This window comes from Argopecten irradians, chromosome 3 (genome assembly GCF_041381155.1).
Source record: "Argopecten irradians isolate NY chromosome 3, Ai_NY, whole genome shotgun sequence".
In the NCBI taxonomy this organism is placed as follows: Eukaryota; Metazoa; Mollusca; class Bivalvia; order Pectinida; family Pectinidae; genus Argopecten; species Argopecten irradians.
In genome coordinates, this window is record NC_091136.1 from 20,782,080 (window position 1) to 20,806,301 (window position 24,222).

Consider the following 24,222-nt stretch of genomic DNA (forward strand, 5'->3'; position numbering starts at 1 on the left):
ACTCACCTGCTCTAGAAGTGCGTTTTGCCAGACACGGAACAGCATCATGTAGGTTTTGTCTCGAGCACCAAACGAGGTGAAGAAATGTTTCTCTTTGTCTGTAGCTATCTGTATGGCATTGGGTATCACTCGTGCTGTCTTTTCCTTCGTCACAGCCGTGATTTCTTTACACGGAACAGTCAGCTGTAAAATTGAAGTTTTATTCCTAGAGAATAGTCAGCAATAATATATACGGTAAATGTTAGTCCTAGTAGCAAGTCATTAAGTGTGTAGGAGTTACCTCCCCTACTCCACTAGCCAGCTTTATATTTACATTTTTGTCAGTAATACATTTCTACAATAATTTGTCAAGCAGACTGCCTTTCCTTAAATCTGTAACAGTGCTCATGTTTAATATTACTATATAGCCCAAACACACATGAATAACTATGATATGTTTTAAAACACATACCGTTATGTTCTTTTAGTAATATTTGGTTTGGTTTGTTATAGCTCTAACATCCTATTGTAAGGGCTAAGTTCACTACTATAAGGGCTAAGTTCACTATTGTAAGAGCTAAGTTAACTATTGTAAGAGCTAAGTTAACTATTGTAAGAGCTAAGTTCACTAGTGTAAGAGCTAAGTTCACAATTGTAAGAGCTAAGTTCACAATTGTGAGAGCTAAGTTCACAATTGTAAGAGCTAAGTTCACTATTGTGAGAGCTAAGTTCACTATTGTAAGATCTAAGTTCACTATTGTGAGAGCTAAGTTCACAATTGTAAGAGCTAAGTTCACTATTGTAAGAGCTAAGTTAACTATTGTAAGAGCTAAGTTCACTATTGTAAGAGCTAAGTTCACAATTGTAAGAGCTAAGTTCACAATTGTGAGAGCTAAGTTCACTATTGTAAGAGCTAAGTTCAGAATTGTAAGAGCTAAGTTCAGAATTGTAAGAGCTAAGTTCACTATTGTAAGAGCTAAGTTCACCTAAGGACGCCCTCCCCTGTGTGCAATGTGTAGCATATGTCAATATCTGTATGTTTTGGGAGGCTCCAGTATATTCGTTTAGTGTAATTTGTATACAATTGTGTATCTGCAATATAGTATTGCAAATCTTGTAATAAGACCTAATGATTTACCTCCTTTACATTTTGTCTACATTATTTTGTGACCTTAGTTTTTGACATATTCACAAATATATAATTCATGCATGTCTTTCAGGAAGTAATGATGCATTTAGAATCCTCAAGGATACTTATTCAATGCTCCTATATTTCTAGAATTTGAAGTTTCAAATGATTGTCCTCACAACATACCTAGAGAAAATCTAACCTTTATACATATACTTGTTACGAGACAGATTTCATTATTAATGCGTGGAGTAATATGGATAATGGCTTTGTTACGTACCACAGTCTCCCAGCGGAATATGTTGGCATAGAAACAAACCCAGTTCTGTGTTAAAAACATTCGGCCATGGACCAGGATATCTTTCTGAAGTGCACAGGAATAATCTGAAATGACAAGGGAATTAAAGCAAATATAGTGATAATAGTGATGGTAGATCCGAATGGATATCTCTGTAAACAAAGAAGAAAGTCCACACTCACAGGCTTGACAGCCTAAGGACAGAGATATCCACACTCTCAGCCTCAGGACAGATATTCATATTCTCAGCCTCAGGACAGAGACATCCACACTCTCAGTCTCAGGACAGAGATATCCACACTCTCAGCCTCAGGACAGAGATATCCACACTCTTAGCCTAAGGACAGAGATATCCACACTCTCAGCCTCAGGACAGAGATATCCACACTCTCAGTCTCAGGACAGAGATATCCACACTCTCAGTCTCAGGACAGAAATATCCACACTCTCAGTCTCAGAACAGAGATATCCACACTTTCAGTCCCAGGACAGATATTCATATTCTCAGCCTCAGGACAGAGATATTCATACTCTCAGTCTCAGGACAGAGATATCCACACTCTCAGTCTCAGGACAGATATTCATACTCTCAGCCTCAGGACAGAGATATTCATACTCTCAGTCTCAGGACAGAGATATCCACACTCTCAGTCTCAGGACAGATATTCATACTCTCAGCCTCTGGACAGATATTCATATTCTCAGCCTCAGGACAGAGATATCCACACTCTCAGCCTCAGGACAGATATTCATATTCTCAGCCTCAGGACAGAGATATCCACACTCTCAGTCTCAGGACAGAGATATCCACACTCTCAGCCTCAGGACAGATATTCATATTCTCAGCCTCAGGACAGAGATATCCACACTCTCAGTCTCAGGACAGATATTCATACTCTCAGCCTCAGGACAGAGATATTCATACTCTCAGTCTCAGGACAGAGATATCCACACTCTCAGTCTCAGGACAGATATTCATACTCTCAGCCTCTGGACAGATATTCATATTCTCAGCCTCAGGACAGAGATATCCACACTCTCAGCCTCAGGACAGATATTCATATTCTCAGCCTCAGGTTAAAGATATTCATACTCTCAGTCTCAGGACAGATATCCACATTCTCAGCCTCAGGACAGAGATATCCACACTCTCAGCCTCAGGACAGATATTCATATTCTCAGCCTCAGGACAGATATTCATATTCTCAGCCTCAGGACAGAGATATCCACACTCTCAGCCTCAGGACAGAAATATCCACACTCTCAGCCTCAGGACAGATATTCATATTCTCAGCCTCAGGACAGAGATATCCACACTCTCAGTCTCAGGACAGAGATATCCACACTCTCAGTCTCAGGACAGATATTCATATTCTCAGCCTCAGAACAGTGATATCCACACTCTCAGCCTCAGGACAGAGATATCCATACTCTCAGCCTCATGACAGCGATATCCATATTCTCAGCCTCAGGACAGATATCCATACTCTCAGCCTCAGGGCAGAGATATCCACACTCTCAGCCTCATGGCAGATATCCATACTCTCAGTCTCAGGACAGAGATATCCACACTCCCAGCCTCAGGACAGAGATATCCATAATCTCAGCCGCAGGACAGAGATATCCATATTCTCAGCCTCAGGACAGATATCCATACTCTCAGCCTCATGGCAGAGATATCCACACTCTCAGCCTCAGGGCAGATATCCATACTCTCAGTCTCAGGACAGTGATATCCACACTCTCAGCCTCAGGACAGATATCCACACTCTCAGCCTCAGGAAAGAAATCCATACTCTCAGCCTCAGAGCAGAGATATCCACACTCTCAGCCTCAGGACAGAAATCCACACTCTCAGCCTCAGGACAGATATCCATACTCTCAGCCTCAGGGCAGAGATATCCACACTCTCAGCCTCAGGACAGATATCCACACTCTCAGCCTAAGGACAGATATCCACACTCTCAGCCACAGGACAGAAATATCCACATTCTCAGCCTCAGGACAGAGATATCCACACTCTCAGTCTCCGGACAGATATCCATACTCTCAGCCTCAGGACAAAGATATCCACACTCTCAGTCTCAGGACAGATATCCATACTCTTAGCCTCAGGACAGAGATATCCACACTCTCAGCCTTAGGAAAGAGATATCCACACTCTCAGCCTCAGGACAGAGATATCCATACTCTCAGCCTCAGGACAGAGATATCCATACTCTTAGCTGCAATAATGTAGCTCAAAAGACTTTAAGACAGAAAATGGTGTGGTCTTTAGAGCTACAATTGGTGCCTATTACTGCTAACGGAGCAAAGTAATGATTATGCAAACCATTATAAAACGTTTGTTTGCATTTTTATCGTACTTGTTTGATATCGCTTACCTACTAGGCAATAAAACTGAACCACATAAAATATCAAATTCTCATCGAGGCATTATCTTTTTACATAATACATATGAACGTCTTTCTGAAGGGAATTTATACAGCAAGTCCACAAATTGTGAATTTGACGTCTTGTGAGCGGTACGGTAGATATTAAGAATGGTAGTTATATATGTTTGTTTTGGACAAAAATAATATGTAAAAGCATGTATATGCAAAAAATAATTGGAAACCTACAAAAAAGTATAGAAAACTATGCCCGAGTGATTTTCGGAGGCAGTGCTCCACTACAACACATAGGGACCGATTCATAGGCCGGGTACGTATATTCGTTCTATCCATACTCTCAGCCTCAGGACAGAGATATCCACACTCTCAGCCCTAAGACAGAGATATCCACACTCTCAGTCTCAGGACAGAGATATCCATACTCTCAGCCTCATGACAGAGATATCTACACTCTCAGCCTCAGGACACAGATATCCACAATCTCAGCCTCAGGACACAGATATCTACAATCTCAGACTTAACAGAGGTATTCACACTGATCAGTCTGGAATGAGCTATTCATGCTTGTCTTTCTCCACTTGTTCACCGATTTGTGTCTGGTTTTAGCATCAGGTTAGACATTTCCCTATGAACTATAATTTTGTTGCACTCAACTCAAATCTGTGACAAATAAATTTAAATTTGAGGTTGAAATACTTGGCTATGTCACTAGTACAATGATGTGAGGATACACACAGACAAAAGGGAGATGTGGTATAATGGCACAACAAAATAGTTGGAACACATAAGTACATTTATGTAGGATAAATAGAATATATATCTCAATACATTGTAATTATATTGATATGGATTGGCAAAGGTCTCTGATTATAATTATTCTATAAGAAATTGAATCTAATTCCTTACTTGTCAGGATTGTGAATGACAGATTTTCTAACCCATAAATTACTGTACTTTTAAGTAAACGATGATTTCTGTAGTTATTTGTTTTTAACGTCCTACTAGCAACCAGGATCATATTTATGGCTAGAGGAGGTAATTACAGCTGACAATTTCCTATTATATATACATGCAATGTGGTAAGCTATATATATATATATATATATATATATGTTGTGTAAGTCTGTGTACATATGCTGTGATGTAAACACCCAGTAATCCTACCTTCTGTCATACTGTTACATGTAATCAGAATTTCTGTAATGTGCACTTACAACATATTTCTCCACTACCCGACTCTCTTACACACGTGGTAGATCTGTCTCTCATTACGATGGTATGCTGTTTCGGTACGGTAAATATCACCTAACCATGCTAACTTGACAACATCAATCACTAACGTCAGTTTTTAAACAGGAACAGCTGGTAGTATCTAATGACACGTTTGAATGTTGATGCTATGATTTCTTCTACATCAGTCTTGAAATGGAATCTTCAGACCAATAACATTCTATATAATGTAAATCCTCCAACCAGAGTAAGAGAATAGTCAAATACAAAGCAGAAATGTGTGCCACTAAGGCATGGCGTTATAGCCATGGACACAGTATTCATTTATTAAACCAAGCCATGAAGACAGTATGTCCCAGTTGTAATGTCCAAGCCCCTGTGTAACAAACATGAAGACAGTGTGTCCCAGTTGTAGTGACCTAGCCACTATGTCACCGCCATGAAGACAGTGTGTACCAGTTGTAGTGACCTAGCCACTATGTCACCGCCATGAAGACAGTGTGTCCCAGTTGTAGTGACCTAGCCCTTATGTCACCGCCATGAAGACAGTGTGTCCCAGTTGTAGTGACCTAGCCCATATGTCACCGCCATGAAGACAGTGTGTCCCAGTTGTAGTCACAAAGCCCCTATGTCACCGCCATGAAGACAGTGTGTCCCAGTTGTAGTGACCTAGCCCCTATGTCACCGCCATGAAGACAGTGTGTCCAAGTTGTAGTCACCAAGTCCCTATGTCACCGCCATGAAGACAGTGTGTCCCAGTTGTAGTGACCAAGCCACTATGTCCCGGCCATGAAGACAGTGTGTCCCAGTTGTAGTGACCTAGTCCCTATGTCACTGCCTTGAAGACAGTGTGTCCCAGTTGTAGTGACCTAGCCCCTATGTCACCGCCATGAAGACAGTGTGTCCCAGTTGTAGTGACCAAGCCCCTATGTCACCGCCATGAAGACAGTGTGTCCCAGTTGTAGTGACCTAGTCCCTATGTCATCGCCATGAAGACAGTGTGTCCCAGTTGTAGTGACCTAGCCCCTATGTTACAGCCATGAAGACAGTGTGTCCCAGTTGTAGTGACCTAGCCCCTGTGTTACAGCCATGAAGACACCAGTGTGTCCCAGTTGTAGTCACCAAGCCCCTATGTCACCATCATGAAGACAGTGTGTACCAGTTTTAGTGACCTAGCCCCTGTGTTACAGCCATGAAGACATTATGTCCCAGTTGTAATGATCTAGCCCCTGTGTTCCAGCCATGAAGACAGTATGTGTCCTAGTTACAGTTGTATTTTTGGCTCCCTTCACTCACTGAAAATGTTACAGACAGACCACATGTTGGACCCAATAGTTAAATTCCCTGTCAATCGACCATTACAGAATGGAAGTCACCACAGCAAATTGATTTGTCTGTATGAAGATGTTTAGTTGGCATGGAGACATGATACAATACTTCTGATAATGCTATTCTGGCATTTCTTTTGGTCTTCTGGGTATATCCTTTAAATCAGGTTAGGCAATGATAAACTTGTGACCTTCAATGTTTTGGATTGAGCTTATTTCTTTGAAAGGTCTATATCAAAAATGCATAAGATAACAGCACATCTTTATCTCATCCAAAAACAAATGGATGATGAACACAAAGGAACTGTCACTATTGTCATTACTCTTATCATTGCAAATATTGCCATTTGCGGCATAGAAGGATATTCATGTATATGAACCTCCAGAATCCCCTAACCCTTAGTTCACATCTGACAGCAGACATTTTTTTTTTTTTTTTTTTCTTTTCTTTTTTTTTTTTAATATTTCCATATTCAAATAGCTTATTCTTATCTTGAACACAAACTTTCACCCTTTTCACATTATTTACCGATACATTCATCATTTATTCATCATTACCTCTCAATAATTCATATCCATTCAAAATAAATTGATATTTGTAATTGCAGCAGACGCTTAGTTTAGGCTATCATAGCTGTGTTAGGTTAAATGTTACTGTATACTAACATGTACAAGATACAAGAAGCTTTCTTTAATGTCGAATATTATAAACATATCATTAGTGCAGTAGTGCTATTTCTGCAACATTCCCAGACATATGACTAGGAATACAGATGTATGTATTATATATACAGAAATCATCATTAACATAAATTTACTGAGTTCAATGTCATAAATAATTCATTTTAGTTTGTAGGTAACTGATTGAGGTTCTAATCAAACAACTTTAATACTTAACCTCGGTACCTCCATGCTTTTATCTTGATTCTAGAGATATCAAGCTGACACATTGATAAACAGTCACACATGAGTTTATAACCCAGAGAATTGATTACGTGGTTCAATCCAACATTTTCATCCCTGTATTACTTGAAACTTTCGTATTATTACGCGAAACTTTTGGTTTTATTACACGAAACTTTTAGTGATATTATCCGTAACTTATAAACAATTAATATTTTGTTTTATGTTATACCACCCAAATTTACATAATCGGAAGTCTTTATTTAATATTTTACCAGGGCAGTATAACACCTATAGACCTGTATATATTATCGCGAAATTTTTTTTTTTTCTTCAACCAAAACGAGCCCAATCGGCTTACGTAGTTATGAGTTAAAAAAGATTTTATTATATAATATTTTACAGTAAGAATTGGCTTGATCAATACCAGAATTGCCTGCCTTTGTCTGTATGTGCTAACCTTTCCTAGTTGGACCTGTAAACAGCTGTACTGTATGTAAGTTGGGGTAATCCATGTTAAGCTGATGGAGACAGATGCTGTTTTAATTGTATAAACTTGTACCACTCTCCCCAGTACCTACCCCACACCAGCTGTATACACACGTCTGCAAACATAACCTCCAACCAAAAGTTGATTAAACATGAGTTCTCCTTTTCTTCTTTTTAATATGCCAAACAATTCACATATTCATGTCAAAAATATCAATAAAAATGGCCTCAACCGTTACCTCTACTTACTAAAATATTTCTATCAAATTCACTCATTTTATCTTCAGCCAATAGAGGCTTGATTAAATATTGATAATTCTGACATAGAATCTACAAACTTTGTTTTTTATTATGATATTAACACAATTTAGTATCAAAATAAAGTCTCTACATTTGCTTCAGTAATATCAACTTCTCCAGACAGAAACAAGACTTCAGGGTCATGACGTTTATATATTTTAGACTCCTATTACTTTACCTATAAGAATACAATTTTTATGATAACTTGACTTATACTTATATTACCAGTAATTATCTTCAAGCAGAAAGATGCCTCTGTCTCCCAAAATCCTCTTAACATAGGTTTAATATAAGACTTCAAGAAATGAATGCATGAATGCTTGATGAAATTTTATCCTTGTGATCCAGAAATCAAATATCCATGAGTGTTCTTGAACATTTTTTTTCAGGTTAGAAAAGTATTGATTATGTAAGGATTTTTATTACACAACCAGGGAATGTTATGTGTGACATTTCGAATGCTAGTATGTGTACATGTGTATACCACAGGCGGTTGACTCTATAGACATTTTTCTCACTATAATTTAGATGAAATACTGTGTCAAGGTCTATAACTCGGCCGGCCATATAACACCACCAAATTTCAGAAAATGTATGATTTTTAGCAAACAATATAAGATGTGGCAATGGGAATACTCTCAATCGACAGCTAGATATTTTTTTCTTTAATTTGGTATATGATACAATATATATCATGCTGTATAAATGTCACTAGCTAGGTGTCAAGAAACATCAGAAAACAGCCAGGTTTCAACTGGTCAGACACGGTACATGTGGTGTCCTCCGATAGACAATAAACTTGACATGTCAGAACATTACAATTGCCATGTACTCTGCATATCATATCTCAAATACAGAACGGTAAACTCAATCATACAACAGCCCACAATCTAGGTTTATATGCATAACAAAATGATGAAGCAATGCGTCAAGTGAGGAAAACACAATTGTAATCAATTATTTCTGAAATATCCTTGATGTTTTCTGTTAAAACAGGAAATAACATAAAAATCTAATTAAGCTAGAGAAAAAAAATTCCTTTAAAATTGAAGAATGGCAAATTAATTCTAAGAACCAGCAAAATGCTTTTGGCATTAACTGATGTAGGTGATACTAAAATAGACACATTATAATAGGAATCTCACAGATTAAATATATATCCTAGGGTGCAATACATTAGGATGGGCCCATCACAGCCAAGATAAGATTGAATTAAATAGAACACTTTTGTGGTTTATGACAGAGCTGATGTCAAACCATATTACATTTATAGATCTGTATTAAGCAAGTGATTAGAGCGTTATTTATATTTTGTTTGAAATAATAAAACATTGTCTGTGTTAAGAATGGAGAATATTTGTATTAACACACACAATTTTCTCTCTTTCATTATTATCCAAATTATCTGTTACTGTAGATAAGAAGTTGCAGACTAGTGACAGAAAGTTGAACCTCTAAAACAACCCACGCACTATAACTCAGGACTAGAGGTCAGGAATATATGGAATATCAGATACCTTAATTACCACTCAGTCACTGTGACCCAGAGATGGAGGACTTTTGGTAGAATATCAGACACCTTAACCACTCGGCCACTGTAACCCAGAGATGGAGGACTTTTGGTAGAATATCAGAATCAGACACCTTAACCATTCGGCCACTGTAACCCAGAGGTTGAGGCTAGTGGTAGAATGTTGGACACCTTAACCACTCAGTCACTGTGACCCAGAGATGGAGGACTTGTGGTAGAATATCAGACACCCTAACCACTCAGTCACTGTAACCAAGCTAAGAGGTGGAGAGCCAATTGTAAAATGTCAGACAAATTTAAAACCACTCAACCACTGTGACCCAGAGGTAGAGAGCTAGTGGTAGAATATCAGACACATTTAAAACCACTCAACCGAAAGGGCTGCGGTGGCCGAGTGGTTAAGATGTACCGACATATAACCACATGCCCTCCACCTCTGGGTCGCGAGTTTGAATCCTTTGTGGGGCAGTTGTCAGGTTCTGACCGCTGGTCGGTGGTTTTTCTACGGGTACTCCAGCTTTCCTCCACCAACAAACCTGACATGTCCTTAAATGACCCTAGCTGTTAATAGGACGTTAAACTAATCAAACCAAAGTGACCCAGATGTGGAGAGCTAGTGGTAGAATATCAGACACCTTAACCACGTGCACTCGGCCACTGTAACGCAGAGGTGGAGAGTTAGTGGTAAAATGGCACACACATTTAAAGCTACTCAACCACTGTGACCCAGAGGTGGAGGGCTAGTGGTAGAATATCAGACACCTTAACCACTCAACCACTGTGACCCAGAGGTGGAGGGCTAGTGTTAGAATGTCACACACATTTAAAACCACTCAATCACAGTGACCCAGGGGTGGAGAGCTAGTGGTAAAATGTCAGACACAATTTAAAACAACTTACTGTATTCGATCCAATAAGCGCCCAGGACGGTTAAATATTTGAAGAAAAAAAATGAAAAGACGCTGATCAGACAAAATTATTGCAAATCTGTACAGTTTTGTGTAGTTTTGGTCTTTATTTAAGACTGGGCAATTGAAATTGAGGCCTCAAAAAGGGTGAGGGCGCTTACAGGGACATGGGCGCTTATTGGGTCGAATACAGTAACAATGTTAACTGTGACCCAGAGGTGGGGGGCTTATGGTAGAATATGTCATCTGGCAGACATTCAGAAAAAGTTTCCCTCCGGTCTCAATAAACTTTGGTGCTCACAGTATTACTGACAAGCTTCTGACTCCTTGTTAATATTTTATTGATAATTAACTTACCAACAATAAGCCTCTCATCAACTGTGACTCCTTGTTAATATTTTATTGATAAATAACTTACTAACAATAAGCCTCTCATCAACTGTGACTCCTTGTTAATATTTTATTGATAAATAACTTACTAACAATAAGCCTCTCATCAACTGTGACTCCTTGTTAATATTTTATTGATAAACAACTTACCATTAATAAGTCTCTCATCAACTCTGACTCCTTGTAAATATTTTATTGATAAATAACTTACTAACAATAAGCCTCTCATCAACTGTGACTCCTTGTTAATATTTTATTGATAAACAACTTACCATTAATAAGTCTCTCATCAACTCTGACTCCTTGTAAATATTTTATTGATAAATAACTTACTAACAATAAGCCTCTCATCAACTGTGACTCCTTGTTAATATTTTATTGATAAATAACTTACTAACAATAAGCCTCTCATCAACTGTGACTCCTTGGTAATATTTTATTGATAAATAACTTACCAACAATAAGTCTCTCATCAACTGTGACTCCTTGGTAATATTTTATTGATAGATAACTTACCAACAATAAGTCTCTCATCAACTGTGACTCCTTGGTAATATTTTATTGATAAATAACTTACCAACAATAAGCCACTCATCAACTGTGACTCCTTGTTAATATTTTATTGATAAATAACTTACCAACAATAAGCCTCTCATCAACTGTGACTCCTTGTTAATATTTTATTGATAAATAAATTACCAACAATAAGCCTCTCATCAACTGTGACTCCTTGTTAATATTTTATTGATAATTAACTTACCAACAATAAGCCACTCATCAACTGTGACTCCTTGTTAATATTTTATTGATAAATAACTTACTAACAATAAGCCTCTCATCAAATGTGACTCCTTGTTAATATTTTATTGATAAATAAATTACCAACAATAAGCCTCTCATCAACTGTGACTCCTTGTTAATATTTTATTGATAAATAACTTACCAACAATAAGCCACTCATCAACTGTGACTCCTTGTTAATATTTTATTGATAAATCACTTACCAACAATAAGCCACTCATCAACTGTGACTCCTTGTTAATATTTTATTGATAAATAACTAACCAACAATAAATCTCTCATCAACTGTGACTCCTCGTTAATATTTTATTTTTAAATAACTTACCAACAATAAGCCTCTCATCACTAGGAACATCTTTAAAGAACTTCTTAAAATCATCTGTTCTAGATTTGTAAGATGGGCTCCACATCTACAAATAGAAAAAATATCAACAAATAAAAAAACCCACAAATTCAAAATGATCATTTTCCAATTTTGCTTTTATTTTGCTTTTGTTTTGTTATCCAATGACAGGTATTAATACGTACTCATTAGAAGTAATTGGTAAGGTTTTAAACTACTAAACTCAAATTAAGGTACTAGTATTTTAATTTCTTAATTCCTTCTGTTTTCTTTTTTTAATTTCTCAAATTGACATTACAAAAACACTTAATTTTTGAGTATAGATTAAAATGACAAGACTTACCGTGTACCAAGGAGCGGTTTTCTTTTTCTTGTCGCTTTTCTTGCTGACAGTAGATTCATCCACAGATGTTTTGTCACTGAGAGTTCCATTTTTACATTCTACACTCAAATTAAGATCCAAAGACTTTTCTGAACACTTATCCATAATGTTATCTAGAGATTTTTCAAATGACCGTTCCCGTGAATGAGCACGTGTAAATTCTGCACTGCTGCGACTTCCCGAATCGGAGGCTCTCTCTAACCCTTTAAATGATGAGGACCTTTCAATGTCAGACTTAGCGACTGTCAGCTTATCATTGCCCATGTTTGGGGAACTTGCTGACGACACTGTTACCTTTGGGTTGGACTTTGAGGGAAGCAAGATATCTGAGGGTGTATCAGCATAAGATTTTTTTGAGTCTGAACTTTTGGAGGCATTATCTGATGGCACATTATTGTCGAATGAATTAGCTGTTCTGTTGTAGTCAGTTATGTCCACATCCATCTGACTGGTGTAGTCCACATCCTTGACCAGAGGGGAACCACCTCTTCTGTATACTGGACTACAATTTCTCCTGCAAGACAACAATGATATCTTACAAAATCTTTGTGGCATATCTTGGATTTTGTTTGATTCTTTCAGAAAATTGTGAATAAAAGCAATACTTAAAATTGTGAAAACTTTAACCAATTTACATACACAGTAAAACACATTTTAATATAACAAACAATCTTACAGCAAATTCATACTTATAACATTATATTTACATTTGCTTGTCACTTCTACTATATAAACTAACCAAGGCAAAGTGAAGTATATGACGGTATAACTAACACCCAAAACGTGACCATTATGATGTCACTAATGTTGATGTGGTGACGTCAACTGATCACCGTCAAAATGGCTATTCCATCTTGTGGATAAAATCATCGTTGATAAACGGTTTTCCTGGTCTAGTTTAAAAAATGTTAATGCAGATACCCTAAAGTGAGCTGATAATGTAAATATAAGCATTAAACTATCTTCCTATGGCATCTATGGTCTATACAGATGCCAGAGCTTTGCAGACAATCATCTCATAATGCACTGGCACGCATTATATATGAAGAATGCTTAAGTAATTTCAATTCACCGTCAAGGTTCCTATAAGATGTCTGTAATGTGTGTAACGAACTTTGGTAATACCAAAGTGATTTCGTTGGTCCCCAGAGGTTCGTTATAACTATATTTTACTGTATATGCACTCATTGATTAAAGGAAAAATTACGGGCACATAATGCTGGAGTTTTATAAGCCTGAAAAAGACTTATGAACACCTATTTGTGCATGTAGTTCATGTATGGACTTACCCGGGAGAATCACAATTCATATCAATATTGGTGAACTGCTCGGACCCTGTAGAAGACTCCTGGCTGGAGGCGACGTTGACCGGGGATATATCTCCCGCCTTCCGTCTGTAACACACACATTATATATATGTATTACCTTCAATTCCTTCTCTTTAGAATAAGTGGAGAAAGGGTCAGGAGATTGTTCTGTTCATTTACGACACTGTATTACCTTGACATTCTGAGTTGTATTTATAGCTATCCATATGTCAATAGTTATATGAAACTACCATTAGATATGTATCTATAGTCTGTCATTAAAATAGAAGTTACTGCATTCAACCAAGTATTGTATTATAATTAAGTTCAACATCTGTTTTTTTTTCTAATTAAATATATATATAAAATTTATAATCTCATTTCATAAAGATTGTGACTTTGTAACCTAAAACCAAACATGTGAATACAGAAAATCACAAATAGGATAAATTTCCAAAAATGATCAGTTCAATAGTTATAGTACAGACATATTATCTAACGCTAGTTTAACAACAAGGAATCATTCTGTAGTCCCTGAAATAAGCCACCATCTATATAGCTATTCATTTATTGATTACAATTTTATAAGCTTCATTCCATTCCTTTATCTTTAGCACCCAAAGTTTTTAGTGAATAAGTACCCATTCACATCTTAAGTTTTTAGTACCTCAAGATTTCAGTGGTCTGAATAAACATCCATTCATTTCTTTATTTTCAGTATCCTAAGCTTCATAATTAGTTATATTAGTAGTCTTAATAAGCACACATTCATTCCTTTATAATCAGCAGCCAGAGATTTTAATTAGTGGTTTGAATAAGAACCCATCTATTCCTTTATTTTTACCTCATTCAAACCTTCTGGATCTATATAAATTGATAAAGAGAGCATTTTAGAGTGATAATGTGAAATCTAAACTCTAATGTGTGTAAATATAGCCTCAAAAGATAATATCCAAGGCCTGTACTAATAAAGTCGTTTAAATTATTTTTACCAATCATTGTAAAAATGATTAAAATAATAATAATAAAAAAAAAATCATGCTTTAGAATCAAATGTAAAAGTTGATGGAAATCTGATATTCTTTATAGGTTTATAAAGTATATCCTAAGTAGGATAGGCTTTAGGATACATGTTAAACAAGAAATGGAGACTAAAGCAGCTGGAGAGTGTGCGACAGAGATAACAATAAGTAGCTTAAACTGTACGTTTTATAGCTAATAACAATTCAAGAGGCACATAGGCCTGCAGTGCTCATCCCAAAGTTCTAAAATATCCCTTGACCATTTATGTGCTGTCTGTTAGCCCTAGCAAAATTTTAAGGATTTTCCTCCCTAAAACACTGACCGAATACTTTAGTAAACATATTTATATTGACTTCTTCCTAACGTCTCCCATTACATCGTCTCACTTTTGACCTTTGTCTCACTTTGGACCTTCGGTTGAGCACTCATCCCTGTGAGGTAGGTTCTGGGTTTTATCCCTGGCCAAGATGCACAGGCATTAAGGAAGTAGGATGACTGGTTCGCCCCTGGTCAGTTTAATGTGATCATGACCAGGTGGGGTGCGTTGCTTGTTGTCTTTGGTGGTATATTTCAGTGATATAGCACTATAAAAAGGGCAAGAATTCCACTATACAAGAAGACACAACACAAACATACACACAGCCTCCCAAAAGACACAGTCACCACATACATGGGAGGTCATCCTTAAATGACCAGGATTTTAATTGAACGTAAATATAATAAACAAACCAAATTAATTATAAAGAAAAGTTGGCATCTATTCATCCAAGCAATATTTGTCATACTTCATACTTCTGTGACCTTGATTAAAAGCCATGGTCAATTATTTGTAAAAACTTGGTAGACATAAAACTATCAGTATCCAGCAAATCACAAATCTCTTTGCCTCTTTAACACTTTAATTATTCTTGTAATTAGCTGCTCCTACCCAGAAATAGCCTGACCACTCCTCCTACACTAACTTACTACCCCCCACTCACCTCAAGAAATAGAAATAGATGACTACTCGAGACTCACCTGAGATTCTTGAAGACATTTGCCGGTAAAGACAGCATGACACATGTGATATCTAGTAAATAATGTCTAAATACTGAGTCTGTACATGAACTTGAAACAACAGGATATATATATACAGCTAAGGAAGGTCTGATGCCTAATCCCTATTGTTTTAAACCATTGTAATCTGCAATACATGTAAGTGAACTCTTAATCCTGTAATAATAATATATCATAAAAACTTGTCTTATATTGATCTGTTTTTACTGGAAAACCCTGCTACATTCTCAAATCATTAAGACCTGTACATTTAATTTGAAATATTTACTTAACATTTCTATAAAAGAGGCGTATCATATTGAGCTGTTTTAAGACCACTCAGTGATTAGCAAAATATGTATATTTTGCATGAAGATATATAAATTAGGGTCATTGCATGCGATTCAGAACAAATGATATTTCTGGGCTCATGGTAATTTCAGATGAAATAAAGGTGAAAATTGATGTTTTCATTGTTTAAGTAATAATCAATTATGTTATAGTAGAAATAATATTTTTTGCAGTTTTTACCTACAAATCATGGGTTTGTGAATTTCAGTTCAGAAAACAGATGAACAATTGAAGAAGTATGTACCCAGGTAGGTCACAGTGACCTAGTTAGACATTTTTTTTTCCATTTAAGCATTAAGAAATTTCATGAATTTGCATAGAGCTTTCATTTTACAAAGATTTTATAGCTTGAGATTAAGGTTTATAGTACTGCATGTGGAACTTGACATGACCTGGATTAGGCCGCTTACGGTTAATACATCAAAGGGTCACACCGGGCTGGGAGACAGAGATAAATAAGATCATACCATATTCAATGCTATGAAACTAAGCATCCTCTGGATTTTCCAAGCATAAAGCGGGATTTTAAGTTATTTGAGTTTGTCTTGCATGGCTATTTTTCACTACTTTGGGAATAGGGCCTGTGGCTTTGAATTTAAGAAAATGTAGGATTTTAATTTTCAACTTTTGTGAAAAAAAATAAAATGTGAAATAAGCATACATATAATGAATAGGATTATTTATTTCCATTGCAATTCATGTACTTCTATGAAACAAATACACAAGTCCAACCAAATAAGTTACCATATTCACCATAATTAGCACCTAGGGCGCTTAAATAATTGTAACAAAGGAGGCGCGTATCTATGGACCAAAATGTAATTAACTTGTGAACAAAAATTTTTTTTTTAAATATTTCTGTACGCATACTCCTGGTACATTAATCTGTTACAGTAAACATGCATATGTCTTTTATCCTTTGAGGTGCATTATCAATATGTTGTGATTCACGCAAAAGACTCGCAAGTTCATGAAATACGGGATACAATGCTGATGTTAGAGGCATTGTATGGTGTTAAACATTGTTAAATCCATGGAAAGGGGACATTAAGTTCAACTCCAGAAAAGAGGAGGGGCGCTTATAGATAGAGGGGCGCTAATTACGGCGAATACGTTTATCCAATTTTTTTAAAATAATTTTCAAGTAACTTTAATTTTGGGAAATTTAAAGCTTGAATTGGGAAAAGATTAGAGGCCTTAAAATTGGGAATGGGGCCTAAATTCGGCCCCAAAACATGCTATATAAAGCCCTGCTTACGATATAATCTCAAGCAGCACTCAGTGAAGGTAGGATGTTAGAATTGTACCTTATGCCCAATTGTATGATCGTAAAAGGCACCTAACTTTGTGATTTTAATCTTGTAGCTACCTGGATCAAAATACTAAAATTTTTCAACCATTTGATAGCTTATGATTGATGTTTAGTACTTTACCTGGATCTTAGCATGTACATTGTACTATAATGTGGTGAAAATCATTAAAACTAAATTACTGGTATACAGTGTACTTTAACTAAAAGGGATTACGGACATATTACATATTATTCATCGGTACAACATTATATTGTGTTTGTCACTTAGTGATGCAGTTTTCTCATAAACTATTGTAATAGAAGTTAAGTTCATGGTTTAAATCAGAGTGAACTGCCAGCAGTGCATGATAAATATGAACGTACTCACCCCAACCTAGGAATCAGTGAAGTGACACTAACTTCAATAAACTTCATTTTCTACAGATGTGACATTGAGAGATTTCACCAAGACATACTTGCTATAATGACTAATATCTTCCAAGCCTGTCCTACACTTCACCAACTATGATAATATAATTATAAACCTACAACTTCTGAGCTACTCTATATTGTGCAGAGTTTTAGTAGATGAGGAATTTGAAATGTAAACAAAGATAGATTGTGTAGGATCATACGACAGTGGTATGATAATAACCAGTGGGCCTATGTATTCTACCTAGGTGTTGATATGTACTTGTCAATACTTCACGCTATGCACAAATCGTTACCACTGCATTGATTTTATGCCTTTTATCTCAGCAAATATACTGTCAATTATTTTATGCATGGTCATTATAGAAAGTCGATACAAACAATAAACTAAGGTCCTCTCAATGACTGATGTGAAGGTGGAGGTTATTAAGCCATCGGTTCATACTAGACTAGAGGGAGTACTATTGTAGTCTGGTGGCAAACATCTATAATATATATAGCACTCAGGCGAGTGAGAGTTTATCTTTAGCCCAGTTACTATATAAACTAGAGACAGCATAAGTAGCTCTAAAAGATCCCTTTTCCTGTGACCTTGTGTAAAAGTGGAAACAAAACATCACCTGGTGATTAAGTTTATATATAATTCAATCCAGGGACATGAAAATAAACCTACGATAGGGATCTGACTCCATGTCGATGATGACATAGTATATCTATTATTAATTAAGTGTAACTTTGCATTATATACTTGTGAATATTTTATACCTATTCAGATAAACATAAGCACTCCTTCCCACTTTTGGAGAAGGAAACAAAGTTATGAAATCCTCCATCCCATGCATGGATTAAACAATTGATGTTCCACGACTGTCTGATATTTATAACATTGGCATTGTATCCCTTATTACATGAAATTCATGTTATTGCATGTGTATTCACATATGAATTACAACATAATAACATCTCAAAGGAAAACATTCATATATCTACATTTAACCCATCAATATCATGCAGACAAAAAATGGACGTGGGAGCTACATGTAGCTCATGACCTTGATCCATCCAGTCCTATAATATAATCAATCTATAAGGATGAATTTTGAAAGTGACAAGATAGGTGATGTATATAGCAGAGATCATTTTGGCTGAAAAAATGCATGGGTCATTTTTCATAATTTGACAATTCTTAATTAGTAAGGGGCCATTACAAAGAAATATCTCCAAACATATATATCTAGGGGTTATTTTCAAAACTCAACGGCCAATGATCATGACCAAAAAGCCCACTCTAAAATGATCCATGTATATAGATAAGGATTAATTTGAATAAATTTTTATGTTATGGAGATATAACACAAAAATCTGAGTGTACTCTAAATAAACCGCGAAGCGGTTTATGATGAGAGTACACTCAGATTTTTGTGTTATATCTCCATAACATAAAAAATTTATTCAAATTAATCCTTATAATTCAATTAACTAAAGATAATCTCTTCAATACTCAAAATTCATTTTTGGACTATTTTGTCTATGAAATCATTACGCCGTCATCTCAGCCAATCAGAAGCGACGTTACAAATGGTGACGCCATTTTTTCCTTTATGGGCTGATAAAGTAAATTTTTAAGCCAATGAAAATGCTGGTAATAAGCAAAATTGAATTATAAAGTAATAATAAGTTTTAATATCAGGACAACTATTAGAGGTGCAACAATTCATTTTGATACAAAACGTGATATTTTAATTTCATAATACAATATGTTAAACAATTTGTAACAGGCCGAGTGTAGTGCATGAAGCTAGGAGGCAACTGTATCACTAAGTACACTATTGTAGCAGGTTTTAATTGTAGATTGTGCAAGAGGAAATTCCCCTTTAGCTCAGTCAGTAGAGCGGCGTACCAGTAAGTCCGGAGTCATGGGTTCGAGCCCGGCTGGCAGCAAACTACTCTGCTCTATATTACATTTGGTGCCGTAGACCACTCCAAGCTAAAGCTATAATACAAGATTGAGAGGCTTCTTCGGAGAAAGAACCTGGGTTTGTCTGTGTTTGGGTTGAAACACATTTGAAGGAGGGAGTAGTGTAGCAGGTTTTAATTGTGAATAGTGATACGGTTGCCTTCTAGCTTCCCGCTAGGGGGGAATTCCCTTTAGCTCAGTCTGTAGAATGGCGGACCGGTACTTCCAGTATCGCGGGTTCGAGTCCGGCTGGTGGCACACTACTCTCGCCCTGTTACACAATATATACAACCAAGAATGTAGATGAGAAGGATAAAGTCACACCGAGTTTTGGACGAACACACCAGGAGCGCTTTTGTGTTTATGCACTGACCATGACATTTGGCTACGACTGATTTTCTTTTGATATTTGCCGGCGAAACCTTTTATGTAACTTACGGGTGCAAAGGTTTCCGTATTACTTTCTGAAAACAGGCTGATTTTTTTAATGAAAATTTATGACATTTCTTCTAAATCTTCATTCCTAAAGCAGTTAAGGAATAGACTTCATGACATTATTTAGCTTTACATTGGTGTTAAATTTGACTCAATAAGACAAGTATTTGTTAAGAAATTTATTAATTTTTATTCTCGATTAATAGACACCTCGCGTGGTGTATAGTAATGTAAAGAAACAGTGACAACTTCTTCTTACTCACTTATAAATCCTTGATACAACTAAAACCTGCAACAAATTTGATTCCAATGTAATCAATTTATGATGCATACAAAACGTAACTACTGTATTTGGTAAGTTACTTTATGTTAAAAAAATTGGCTTTTAGATGGAATGTCAAAATTTTATATCAATCACAAATTTGCTGTTGTGTCTTTAAAGTTGTATGGTCTATAACTTTCGCTCTTTTGGTCATAGTGAAAACTGTTTAAGTGTTATACATATTTTTCTCCGTCTGCCTGAAGTTTTAACTTTCTAATTTTACCACTTTTTATAAAGTTGCAGCACTGGAAGTATCTTGAATTATAAAAGTAAAAAATCTTTTTAACGTGTACACGTGAAAAATAGGCTCGAAAGATGCCGAATCATTCCGAACTCTTCCGAACTTCGTGGCGACAATCTCGAAGTAAAACGAGAGTTGTGAAACCAAGAGAAAATATCAACAATTTTTCATAAACAAAATATGTGGTTGACCTCATCAGACTCTATCTACAAAGAAAATAATGCTCGCACATTACAATATTTGATACACACAACATTTTACGGTAATGTGTAAATTGGATGTTTCAAATACTTAATCTGTGGACATATACTAGCATGATTTGCTCATATAGGCCAGAAGGAAAATGTAAACAAACACATGTGTGCTTACGCTAGTTACCTGGCTCACCACGTGCAGGTCGTGTCAAACGTCAGTCACGTGATACGATTAGGAATCCGACAAAACCCGAAGTCACTGAACATGGTGGTGATTGAAGGCGCTTTATTCAAAACCAGGAATATATGATTCCTAGATTTCGGCTCTCTTATAGGCCGACATATGCTTTTTAGGGCTGTAACGAGTATCCGAGTACTCGAGTATTCACGAATTATTGAGAAAGATCGGATACGAGTATTCGTTACTCCTGATATTTGTGGATCGCGATCTTTCAAAAGCAAAAAATAATACCTTCTTTAATGCTGTCATAGCTCAAAAATGTGAAGGAATGTACACTAAAATCTGAATATCATCAATGTTTTCACTTTGAAGTAGACCGGAAGTACACAAGAGCTGCGTGAAGTAAAGCTAGCAACATGTTATTTTCGTATCCACGCTTCGATGCAGTGTTGTGAATTCTTCATAAAATGATAATGATAAAACATAATTATTGAATTCTAGAGATGTAAAAGATGATAATTGATTTCGTTTTCATTACGGGTCGGAAATATGTTAAAATACGAATATATTACATTAGGCTACTGAGTATGTAGATGTGAATCCCATGTCAAAAACGAAAGGTAGGCTAATTATGAGTCAAAATCATAAATCACTTGATTAAAAATAAAAACTATAGGTCTAGAACCAAATTAAATTATAACTGCTCTTACAGATTTAAACATTTTTTCTTAATCTCAATGTTTATTCTGTATTTGATCAAAATAAAAGTAACAGTGAAAATATTTTCATATGGTTATTTATGCCTTACCATGATGATTTCATGCCGTAATTGATGTGCAGTAGTATTTTTGAGATGACGTCATTTCAAAATTCAAATAATTTGATTTTTTTTATAGTTACAGTGACTGAATCCTGCTGTACTTCACCTGTAACTCTATTGCTTAGTGATAAGGAATATAAAATTGCTAAAAATGGTTTTATTATCAATCAAACATTTATCAATATATAAGAGCATTATTGATTTATCAATAAAAACAGTTTTGACTTCAATTGAATCTTTTGCTTGTATCTAACTGGTGATTCGTGGTCCGATCTGTGAATCGTCAACCTCGAATCGTGGATCGGATCGCCACATGTTAGACAATCCACAGCCCTAATGCTTTTGGGGAGCTAAATCATCAAGTTACATGTCAATGTTTAAATATCAAATGTTTAAGTTACATATCGTTACAGTGAAATTAGCAGCAATACAACTTCAACTGTTTAGAAAAAAGCAAAACCAAAAAGTACTTACATGTATTTTTTAGAAACAAAACGTATTGTTGCAGCCAAATTAGTTATTATAAAATGTATTTATAATAAAAACTAAGAATGTAAACGTCACATGCTTTCCATGAAGATTATACGAAAACAAACAAATAAAACAGATGACAGTGATCAGAATATTCAATCTAAATATGGTTCTTACTTTAATGTTGGCTGTGGTGACCGACGAAGAATCGTATTTAGCGCACCGGTCACGGATAAAGTCGGTGCTACATCTTCATCATTGTTGTTGTTTGGTCCATTGATTAGATTGTGTTTGATTTCACGATTCACATTACTGTCACAACCAGAAATCAGGTTATGTTGATTATTTCCGCTTACAGGTTCAGTGTTATCGTCATGGTTTTTCGATGGATCGTCTCTGCCGTCAATACTTTCAAGTAACCTGTGCATACTATCCGTAAATGTTTTGATATCGATGACGGAGTGTTTTTGTATACACCGACCGGACACTTTGCGTTGGCGAATTCATTGATTTTCCATTCATCTTTCATTGTCGCCGCTGTTTCTGGACGTAATTTTAGTTTCGGAGAAATTTTTAATCTGCATATTGATAGCTTTCAGTATTATTATGTTAAAAACGACATTTAAGTATAAAAGCAAGTACAAATTTGCTAACCATTGATATTTCACTCAACGAATTGTTGTAAATTCGAAAATAATTATTTTTTGCTTATCTAGCTTTGCTTTCAGATTAAAGAATGACATTGTGTACGCAGACCTTTGATCATGATCGGACCCATTTTCTGATTTATCAACTTTACGCCCCTTTGTTTCCAAAGGAAAGTAAAACTCTGAAAAAGTAGTTTACAGTTAATTTTTTTTGAATTTTGAATAATGTAATTATTGGTATGCACTTGTATCAGAAAGAAATGAAGTAATATATCACGGCCTTTATTTTTTTTGTCGACTCTGTATATAAATTCATAACGTAGAAACCTGTTTCAAACCCAAAGCGTTTTCAATAAAAATTAGACTTGTAATTTCGCTCCGCTCCAAAGATCAGGTAAATAGAATGATGCTCTACGATATGAACCAATACATTTATTTTAATTCGATTGGAAGCTAATAATTATCATAATCTTAAGCTTATGATTGAATATTAGAATCTACATGTTTACAAATGAACATTTGTATGGCTGCAATATTATGTACATATGTATATATATGTTTTAATAAAGTCACACTATATGTAACTAGCACCAAAAAGTCAAGTTAGATTCGACTACTATATATATCATTATTACATTGTATTTGTAGATGTAGATGAAATTAAATTATATCAAAGACTCTTCATACTGCTAACTTCGGTACAGCAGTTGTTGAAAGTCGATACTTGTAAACACATATACCTTCATTTTTAACTGGTCGCCATAGAAGTCGGAAAGTTCATGATCCGTACTCGGAAGAGTCCGAAATGACGTTACGCAGTTACGGCAATCACATGGTGTTCTCTGCAACGACGTTACAATGTCGGCTAACTTCGGTTTGTTCGAAAAAAAATGGGATTAATTTTTCATCAAAAGTTTCCAAATCATTATCGCTCATATTGACTTCGTCATGTCTCTGCATGATTTACAAAAGGATTTTTTTTTCAATTTCTTCTAAATCAAGAAAAAAATCAGACAGATACGGATATTGGGACTTTAACAATGGGGACAACCTACGTCATCGGAAGTGATATCGGGCACACAAAAACAATGAAAAAACGCCCGCTTCAAGA

General features: G+C 35.8%; 1 protein-coding gene across 1 annotated transcript in view; it reads right to left on the reverse strand.

The window, feature by feature from the left end:
- Positions 1-23,003, reverse strand: part of LOC138317808 (protein Aster-B-like) — a 39,548-nt gene extending 16,545 nt beyond the window's left edge. The window contains exons 1-6 of the mRNA XM_069259716.1: positions 22,642-23,003; positions 13,694-13,798; positions 12,366-12,918; positions 12,005-12,089; positions 1,389-1,492; positions 7-183 (exon numbers count right to left, since the gene is read on the reverse strand). Of these exons, the coding sequence (XP_069115817.1) occupies positions 7-183; positions 1,389-1,492; positions 12,005-12,089; positions 12,366-12,918; positions 13,694-13,798; positions 22,642-22,892 (1,275 nt within the window). The 5' untranslated portion in view covers positions 22,893-23,003. The remainder of the gene's footprint in view (positions 1-6; positions 184-1,388; positions 1,493-12,004; positions 12,090-12,365; positions 12,919-13,693; positions 13,799-22,641) is intronic.
- Positions 23,004-24,222: the final 1,219 nt, after the last annotated feature.